General features: G+C 36.1%; 1 protein-coding gene across 1 annotated transcript; it reads right to left on the bottom strand.

Annotated features, from left to right (window-relative positions):
- Positions 1 to 7,492: 7,492 nt before the first annotated feature.
- On the bottom strand, positions 7,493 to 9,308 carry LOC122017590 (zinc-finger homeodomain protein 4-like). The gene is made up of 2 exons (XM_042575240.1): positions 8,460 to 9,308; positions 7,493 to 8,388 (listed from the first exon to the last, which is right to left on the bottom strand). Exon 2 carries the CDS (start codon positions 8,373 to 8,375, stop codon positions 7,668 to 7,670), a length of 708 nt encoding a protein of 235 aa, XP_042431174.1. The 5' UTR covers positions 8,376 to 8,388; positions 8,460 to 9,308; the 3' UTR covers positions 7,493 to 7,667.
- Between the last annotated feature and the right edge of the window lie 1,077 nt (positions 9,309 to 10,385).

Raw genomic sequence — 10,385 nt, 5'->3', positions numbered from 1 at the left:
CGTGTGATGCCAGGACTATGGAAGTCTTGGGACTAGAAAGGAGTTCCTTTAGTCTTCTTTCCTTATTTTTTTTTAGTTTCCGCATTTTAGTTATTGTAAACATTTGAGACTGTACTTTACACTCCGTGTCATTCGAGTTTAATTTTGTTCTAGGTTGCATGTAGGATGAGTTCAGTTTAGTAAGTAGATATTTGTGTGTTTGATACTTATTTAACTGCGTGGGTGTTTGATAAATGTTCCAGCCCCCTATGGCTGAAGTATACTATGTTTATATCTCGGTTTATGGTCACCGGTACAGGGGAGACTCTGTCGAAATTTTTCGGTAGAGACTCTTCGTGGTTTCGATCATACCGGTTAAGTAGAATTAGTAGTTAAGTAACGGTCACCTTAGGGAGTAATAGTAGTAGTAAGAAGGGTGGTCGTTACATAGATGTAGGGCCCTAAACATCCGAATGAATTATGTCAAGTGAAAAATTTGAAGCATGATCAAATGAAGAAAAAATTAGCTTATGACTTTTAGATTCGATGCAGGCCTTGCATGAATGGGATTGAGAGGAGGTAAATGAAGTAGGTAAATCATACCTATTGATGATTGACTGAACAATGTGAAGAGAAGGATGACCAAGTCGAGCATGCTAAGCTGGTTTATTTATATGTTCGCCAATAAAAGTTTTGATTGAAGAACATTGAAAATAGTAGAAGTCATTTTTTATTCTCCCATAAAATATAATAGTATCTATTCCTCTATCTTTTATAAGATAATAATTATAATAAAATTCAAAAGAGCATTGTTATAAAGACAAAATTAACGTGTGGAGAGTAAATTTTTGTAATAGATGAGACATGAAAGACATTGCGTATGTGAAAAATACAATTAGATAAATGAATATATGTGTTTCCAAGATTAACAATTTGTAACCCTTAACCATCGTCTACTTGAACCATATTTGAGCTATAATATGATATTACATCTGTAAGTATATATAATCTAATGTGACATGATGAGTTACTCTAATATCAATAAATCATTCAGTAGATGAAAACTCTAGGGGTTTACCACTATAGTCACAAACGAAAGGACTTTAGGATAGACTTGGGAAACAATTAGTTGTTTTGAAGGTGCAGGACCACCAATGAAATTTGAGTCAAATCGTCTAGGATATTGAATACCAATATGTTCAATTCTAAGACAAATGTGATAGATTCTCCGAGTATATGACCAATCAAATCTTCTGGAACATTGATTTTCAATATGTCAAATGATGTGACAGATTTAACATTGTTCTAAATTTTGTGTTTGGTCATGATGATGCTGATTATTTTACATCATAAATAAAATAAAAAGGGAATAATGGCATGGGAAAGAGGGTGGCTAGCTATGAAAAGGGATGATTTTTTATGTGGGATTTAAAAGGTGATGGTTTCATTAGTTTGTTTTTTTGGACGAGAAGAAAGAAAAAAAAAAAGAGGGGCTTGCCTGAAAAAAAATATATATAGAGGGTTGCAGAGAGGATATGAGGAGGAAAGATCAAAAGAAAAAATCAGTGCGAGAAAAAGAAAGTACAGAGGCCAAAGGACAATCAGGAAGATAAACGATAGAAAACTGAGGGGGACACAAAAAAGTCTAGAAAGAAGAGGGACAAAGTCCGTGAAGGGCCAACAATGGCGACGACGAGGGAGAAGTGGCGACGAGGCCAGATTGGCGGCACAAAGGAGAAGTCGCTGGATAGGACGCTGGCCTTCTCTTTCAAGCGGTGATGGCGACACCGAAGAGGAGAGGTGCAACGGGTTGATGAGGGCCGCCTCTGCGGCGTGGAGAAAATATGCTTTGTCGCAAAGCAAAGAGGAAGCTTTTAAGTGCTATAGTGGTGTTGAGAGGAAGTGTCGTCGCAAAGCAGAGAGAAGATTTTAAGTGCTAGCGAAGGAAGAAGAAGAGCAAGGATTTGATACCATGAAAGAAATAAGATTAGACAAGAACGAGATGAAATAATAAAATTATTGATTACTTTGATTTATCCATAAATGGACAATTTATAAATACATCATAAAACTCCGTCAATTGACAGAATAATTAACGAAAGAAATAATTAATATGTCCTAATTTTATTTGACAATAATCATATTGAATGATTCTCTTTTAAAATCTAATAAGTCTAAACAGTTAGGAGCAACTAAGTATCTAGGACAAAATTAAGTAAAATGAGACATATTAAGAATGAAGATGTAAGTAAGATCACAATCTTAAGAAGCAATTAAACAAATTAGGCCAATAGAGATTCGAGAAAACCAAATTGGCTTCACTAGCTAGATTCTACTAGTGCATCTAAGTAATGTCAACGACGATATTAACAAGAGATACTGAAGCAGCCTCAAGCCCCACACCATCATGATGCTCAGTTAGGGCATCCACAATGCCAAAAGAAAGCATAGCATTAAAAAAAAAAAAAAGACTACCAAATTTGGCCCCCAAATGAAAGATTTCAAGATGAGTGGCCAATCATCATCAGTGGTCAGCGGAAATGTTCTTGGCCGAGTTGTGCTTGTTGTTGTGCATCGACGCCTTGAAAAAGAAGTGCGAAGGATCCTTATATCCAAATTAAGCCATCTAGATCTAAGCAAGTAAATCTAGCTCAAAAATTTGTTTCTTCATTTTTCAAGGCAACTCATTGAATATGAGCTATAAAATGAAGTTCCAACAAGAAATGTTGACGTTAATAAACATGTCAACAGGAAAAAAAAAAAAAAAAAGCACAGCAGATAGCAGCTAAATAGACCCAATTCAAGTAACTATATATACACTCCGAACATGTGATATTTAATGCACATTCTCATCTGATAGCTCGTGTGACTGACTGTAACACATTTAGGTTAAAAATCTCATTGCCCAATGTTGGATCAAGATTTACCATCCCAAGTGCATGCATTGACAGGGGAGCACCATCTTTAAAGAGTTTTGCTGGTAAATAGTGTCTAGCAGGTGGTATGCCTCGTGCCTCAATAAATGAGATAGCCAGATGGTGAAATAGAAGAGCACGAGGGAAAAGTTAACAGGGCATGTAGCTTAATTGAGTGCCATTGATCCATAGGGTCAATAAAGGTAGAGAAGCTGAACCAGTTAATATAATAAGTCATTAACTCTTATGTCAAGCTATCAACCCCTAGACCAAGCATTATTGCTCAGGAGGGGCACTTCTTCGTTCTCCTCTCTCAATCATTAGAAAGAACACAAGATTAGGTGTAGCAGACTTATTACTGTCGATAGATGGTGTAAACATGCATATGGGTTGATAACTTGGGCATGTTAATCAATGTGGTTAATCAAAAAAGTATCAAGATAATTAAGTGAATCTATTAAGTCTAAACGGTTAAGAGCAACTAAGTATCTAGGCAGAAATATATTAAGGGTTAGATTATATATATTTATTTGTTTATAATTTTTAGAACAATTTAATCATTTTTTCTTTTTTAATTTAGAGTTAAGGTTTTTTCACTTAGTTATATAAGATTTTATACTTTATATTTCTAACATTCTTTTTGAATTCAATAATACAGTTAACTTTTTCCTCTTCTTAATTTCTATATGGTATCAGAGCGAGATTTTCTTTCTCTGATATAATTTTTTTATTGTCCCTTATTGTTGCTTCTTGTTACTGTTGTTGTCTCATACTATTGTTCTCAATTTCGGCGCCGACATCTTTTTCTATCAATTTCGACTCCGGCATCCTTTTTTACCAATTTCAGCGCTTACGCCCTGTGCTACCAATTTCGACACTGACGTCCTTTTCTACCGATTTTGGCACAAACGCCTTGTGCTGTAGATTTTTGCGCCAACGTCCTTTTCTGCATCGGGTTCTTCGTGTGACCACAGGTCATCCTGACACCAGTTTTCGCGAATTGTCGCCATGCCTTGTCATTATTGATGTCAAGGCCAGGTATCTATACGGTTTGATTATTCTGAGCATTATTCATTCTATCGCCATGCTTGGTCATATAGATGCTTCATAGAAATCTGATCCGTATATACTAGAGCAGTTTCAACAGTTCTTTACTTCACATCCCTCTGCCATGCTAACATCCTCTTATATAGGTTTGTCATCGTCTGATATTTCAAATATATCTTCATCTTCCTTTCATATAGGTTTGTCACCGTTTGGTATTTGATGAATATCTTCATCTTTGTGGATTTTGAACTTTGGTACCTTCCATCATATGTCATCTAATTTATCATCTTTTGTTTTTTTTCTTAGTTCATCTATATCTATTGTAACTACTGATGATACTCCTATGTTATTAGTAAGTATTGGTTCGATTATTACATCTTGTTTATCTTTTACTAATATTTATTATATTTCAAGTCTTACTTTAAATCTTGTTCCTATCATTCAATTATGTGAGTCTGCATACCTAATTTCTTTTTCTTCATCCAATTATTATGTTCAGGACTTGCGATCTCAGAGGTTGATTGGGGCATGTTATAAGTAAGGAAGACTCTACGTTTTGGATTAACTCAAAGTACCATAAATTGTAGCTTCAAGTGTGGATTTATCATCTTTTCGTCTGAGTCGTTCATTTTTTTATTTTTATTTATGACACTCTCTTTTATGTTATGTTTCAACATATGCATCCAGTTTATAATTTTTAGCTTCTACAGGAGTATTAGGACATTTAAAATACTCTAATATTTATGATTGTAGTGGTTGTAAACTGGCTAATTTTCTGTTTTACCATTTTCTAAAAATCTTTCTTTTTCTTATGCTTCATTACACTCATTGCTCTTAAGTCTATCTTATGAAACATGGGTCTAATTATCTTAATATTTTCAACAACTCTAGAGCTTTTATGAAAACTCAACATTCTAGTGTCATAAAGAGTTTTCATTGTGATTTGAGAGGTGAATGCACTTTGAATTATTTTTCATATTTACTTACTTCTGATGGTATTATTTATCAAACCTCGTGTATAGATACTCCTGAACAGAATGGTGTGGCTGAATGGAAACATAAACATCTTATTAAAATAACTTATTCATTTTTATTGTCTACTAGTGTTCCTAGTGCATTTTGGGAAGAAACTGTCCTTATCACTACTCACGTTATTAATAGAATTCCAACCTCATACAATTCAGATTTATCACCTTTTGAAAAAGTATCTGGGCATGCTCCTGTCTATTCCTCTATGTGTTTTTGGTTGTACTTACTTTGTCCTTTGTCTACATGTTGAGCGTAATAAATTAGCCTCTCGATCTGCTCTTTGTGTCTTTTGGGGTTATAGTGTCAGCCAAAAAGGATATCGTTGCTTTGATCTCGTTAGTTAAAAATTATATGTTTAACGTCATGTTGTATTTCTTAAGCATATTCTATGCTTTTATATTCCTGCTAGTTCGCTTAATATGGTAAAGTCAGATCTGTTTTGTATTAATCCTTTCAATACCAACACTGAGGAAGCTTCACTCATAGCTCCTACTAGTAGCTCAACTGAATCTGATATTTTGGTTTTTGAGATATCCGCTCCACATGCTCCTCCTTCTGCCACTACCCAATCATCTCTTGAGGTTGCGGGTAATCCTTCTCTCCACCATCATGACTCCAGTCGTGCTCATAAGTCTACTAAACTAACAGATTTTGCTTACTCTTATTATTCTCGTTCTTTTGCTTCATTTGTTACATCTGTTTATTGTCTTTTTGAGCTTGTATCCTATAGATAAGCTGTTCGTAACCAACTTTGGTATAATGTTATGGCTGAGGATACAAAATTCATCTTATTACTAAAAGTTATTCTCGGGAGTATGACATGGATTATAAGAAAATATTTGCTCCTGTTGTAAAAATAATGATTATTCATAATTTAATTATTGTTGTTTCTGTTTGTCAATAGAAAATATCTCAGATGGATGTCAAGAATACATTTCTAGATGGTGATTTTCATGAAGAAGTTTATATGACACGTCTCCTGATATTTCACACCAACCTAGTGAAGTTTGCATGCTTCGTAAGGTGCTTTATGGTCTCAAACAAGTACCTCATGATTGGTTTGAGAAGTTCTCTACAGTGATTACTTCTCTTGATTTTCATTCTAGTAATCATGATTCAGCATTATTTGTCAGATGTGCGAGTACATGTCGTAATCTTTTATTATTATATATTGATGACATGATTATTACTGATGATGATTCTGATGGAATTATTTTCTTGAAGTCTGAGTTGTCTCGTTGTTTTGCTATGAAAGACTTGAGTATACTACAATACTTCTTTAGCATTAATGTCGCTTATTCCCCAAAAGGTTATCTTGTATCCTAGTCAAAGTATATATCTGATATGTTTGAGCGTACACGTCTTACTGATAATAGAGTCGTCAATACTCCTATTGAGACTAATACTCAATATTCTTTATTTGATGGCTCGCCTTTGCTGGATCATAGTTTGTATCGAACTATTATTGGAAACTTTGTTTATCTCATCGTGACTCGTCCAGATATTGTGTATGTTGTTCATGTGGTTAGTCAATTTATCGTTGCATCAACTACAGTTCATTGAGATGTTGTTCTTCGCATTCTCAAGTATTTTCGAGACATTCAATTTCAAAGTCTTTTATTTCCTTCTACCTCATCTCTGAAGCTGCGTGCATACTCTAATACAGATTGGGCTAATGATCCTATAGGTCACAAATCTACCACTGCTTCTGTATTTCCTTGGTAATTCCATCTTTTTTTTAAAAGAGTAAGAAACAAGATATTATTTCTAGATCTTCCACAAAAGTTGAGTACCATGTCATGACCTCAACTACTTGTGAGATAATTTGGCTATGTTGGTTGCTTGCGGATATAGATATATCTCTTCATCAACTTATTCTGTTATATTGTAATAATCAGAGTGCTATTCAAATTGAGTGCAATTCAATTTTAATATATTAAAATTGATTATCACATTACTTAGCTCATCATCATCTTCAGATTGACATCACCACAATGTCTTTCATTCATTCAAATCTATAAATTACTGATATGTTTACCATGACATAATCTGTTTCATACTTTCTTTTTTTATCTGATAAACTCTCAATGCTTCTAATTGTAATGTCATGAGTTTGAGAGGATATTGAATTATATATATTATTTATTTATAATTTTTAAGACAATTTAATTTTTTTTTATTTAGGATCTTTTAACTTAGTTATATAAAATTTTATACTCTATATTTCTAATAACCTTTTAGATTCAATAATACGGCTAATTTTTTCATTAAATATTTTTTAAAAAATTCACTAGTATGATTAACTTTTTCCTCGTAATGAAGTTCTAAGATCACAATCTTAAGAAGCAATAGAACTAGTTCAGCGTTGAAATTAATCCTGGTCGGATTCACATCAACATCATGCTGTCCACATACTAGATCAGAGCTCTGATCATGGCAAGGATGAAGACCAGACGTGAATGAGGTCAGGGAGAGGATACAAATTAACCATTAATCGACAAAATTTTAAAAAGTCAACGTGGTGGATCGACGAAGTGAATATTTTCAGATGATGTTTCGAGGTCAAAACATATTAGTCAACCGGAAGTGGGCGAGAGCTTTGCAGTCATGAAGAGTAGAAACAGCAAGGAAGGAAGCTAAAGGTAGCTCTCAACACGCATCCACCAAAATTACAGGGCAGTGATCGATCATCATCGATCAGCGGTCATCAGAATTGTTCTTGGCCGAGTAATTGTGCTTGTTGTTGTGCATCCACACCTTGAACGCCCTCCTCTTCACCCCAATCTCCTGGCAGAACTGCTGCACCAGTCCCTCCTCCTCCCTCTGCAGCCTCCACCCCACCTTCTGCGCGAACCCCATCATCTTCTCCTTCTGCTCGGCAGTGAACTTGGTCCGGAACCTTCTCTTCGCCGCCAGATGCGGCGGCGGCGGCGGCCCCATTAGTGCCATCATCTCGCCCGACTCCGAGGCATGCTGGAGAGGCATGAGCATGGCGCGGTGGGGGACGGTCGTGACCCTCGGAAAGAGGAGAGCCCCCTTTCTTCCTCTTAGGCTATGAGGCGGCAGGTACTCCAACGGAGAAGGCTCCCGCTCCAGCTCCTCCTCGCCTTCTGTCTCCTTCCTGTGGAAGTTCCGGTGGCAGCCGCAGGCAGAGCACTTCAGGGCTTCGAGGGTGCCCTCCCTGCCGCTAGGCATGAACTCGCCGCAGCCGTCGGTGGCAATGCCTCCGATGGCCGCCGCGTGGTTCTTGAGGCACTCCCTGTACTTGATGCCCGCCGCATTCTTAGTGATGCATGAGCTGCGGTGGTGGTGACTACGGAGTGGAGGAGGGCTGTCATGGCCGCCAACATAGACACTGGCCATCGGGATTGGCATCAGATCTCCTTCGTGGCCAGAGACATCCATTCTTGTGCTCTCTCTGATCTCAAAACCAGTTGAAAAAAGGATAATATATGTGATTATATTTAGTAGAACTATAATTAGTCCAACCTCTCAACAGCTTTGGGCCTTTCGATTAATTAAACTGCATCTCTCAAGTTATGAGGTTGTCGAGAACCTTATCCTGATAATTCACTCCCTCTCTCTCTCTCTTTCCTAAAAAAAAAGGAAAAATAGAGAAAAAAAAATGAAAGGTGAGAGAATATATAACAACTAGTGTTTCAGAAATTGCAAGACAGATAAACTGAAGAAACAAGTTTCGGATTGCAAGAACAGCTTGGCTGGAGACTTGGAGACTAGATTTCTACACGCATCAGAAAACAACAAGAAATCTCCACAGTGCCTAGAGAGGACCAGCTCCTATCATTCAAATGCATGCATGCATGCTGCCCTTCATTGCCAAAGCAAAACCACAGAAAACAGGTAGAGTGCACAGTAGAGTCTTCAAGATGATTGGAATTAGGAAACATGTGCTATCCATGAGAAGACGAAGAAGAAACAGAGGCAGTAGAACAAGATTGAGTTGGAAAGAAGGGAAGAAGAGTAATTTGGTTTAAGGCTTGTGGTTGTAGGGCACTAAATAAAGGACTAAGCATGCACAAAGGTTGGAACAAGATGGAAAGAGAGAAGGGAGGGGCTCACTGTGGTGTCAGAGAGGTGTGGCATACTGTCAGACAGAGACAGAGAGAAAGAGAGAGAGGAAGACAAACAGTAGCGCATTATGCATATTGAGAAACATAAAGAGAACCATCTACAGGATTTCCTTAGAGCAAACACAGGATCAAAGCAAATTTTGCTGGTGAAGTTTTCTTTCTTTGTCTGTTCTGTGCATGTGAAGATCATTTAATGAAGTGTCAACCGGTTTACTTGTTTAGTCGCATTCCTTGAAAGACAGCATGGAGATTTTACAGGACTGATGTGGGATGAGACTCTGGTCATATCATATTGTTGCTCAAATTTTCTCTTTTTTCCAAAGCAATACTTCCCTTTCCTGATTCTTCTATTCTTCAGAGCTTTTTTTTATCGAATTCTTCTGAACTCATTTCTTTTGTAATTCCTTTTGCCATGTATTTTCCTTAGGCAAGTTCATGGAATCATCCTCGCATCTTCCCTAAAGGAAAGTCCATCTTTCTATATTGGAACATCTTAAAGGCAGTGTTTGCTCAAAAAGAAAACTAAAAACACGAAAAAGTGAGGGAATGAACAACTAGAAAGATCAAACCAACTTAAAGCTTATTTGATAGGTGAAGTTACTAGCGTGGACTTATGTGCCTTCATTTATGACACCAATTACTCAAAGATGAAGCAGCTCATTCTCCAGTCCGAGTCACAAGTTTTTCGTGAGACTGATTACTGATTTAATGCTACTTTTAAGTAGATATGTGCTTTTATTATATCAAATAGATAGTGAGGTCAGAAAGAGAAATTAATGAATTTCAGTAATATTTTTTTGTTATCTTTATCTTTAATTTTTATATCTATAAGAATATGATTTTTTTAACAAATAAAAATTTGTCGGCATTAGCCTTCTAGAAGGAGTTCAATTCAAAAGAACAAAAAAACACAGAGATGGTGGTCGTTTGACAAAGGTTGTACGAGCTTCCGATACGATAAGATTTAGACCACCACAACATAGAATGCCTATTTTTTAACAAATGTTTTTTTATTCTTTGTCAATTATTGGATTAAATTTCTTTTCCTTTCCTTTTTTTTAATAATAATTCCCAAAATAAATACTTTTCAGAATTTTAAAATCGTCACAATATCCCAAGTCACAGTACGTTTCGGGATCACATGTGACGCACAGACGACGAAGTCCAATTCGTTCTTAAATAAATTCAAATGTTTGCAGTTTGCGTATCTTAAATGCTGCAAAAATTTAATCTCTACCGTCACGTCACGGGCATAATTGAGTTATCATCATAATCTACCATTTCTCAGTCAACTCTTAATCAATTTAAAAAATCTTAAAATTAA

This window comes from Zingiber officinale, chromosome 1A (assembly GCF_018446385.1).
Source record: "Zingiber officinale cultivar Zhangliang chromosome 1A, Zo_v1.1, whole genome shotgun sequence".
Lineage (NCBI taxonomy): Eukaryota > Viridiplantae > Streptophyta > Magnoliopsida > Zingiberales > Zingiberaceae > Zingiber > Zingiber officinale.
Note: the sequence above shows the minus strand (reverse complement) of the source record. Positions and strands in the feature narration are given on the sequence as shown.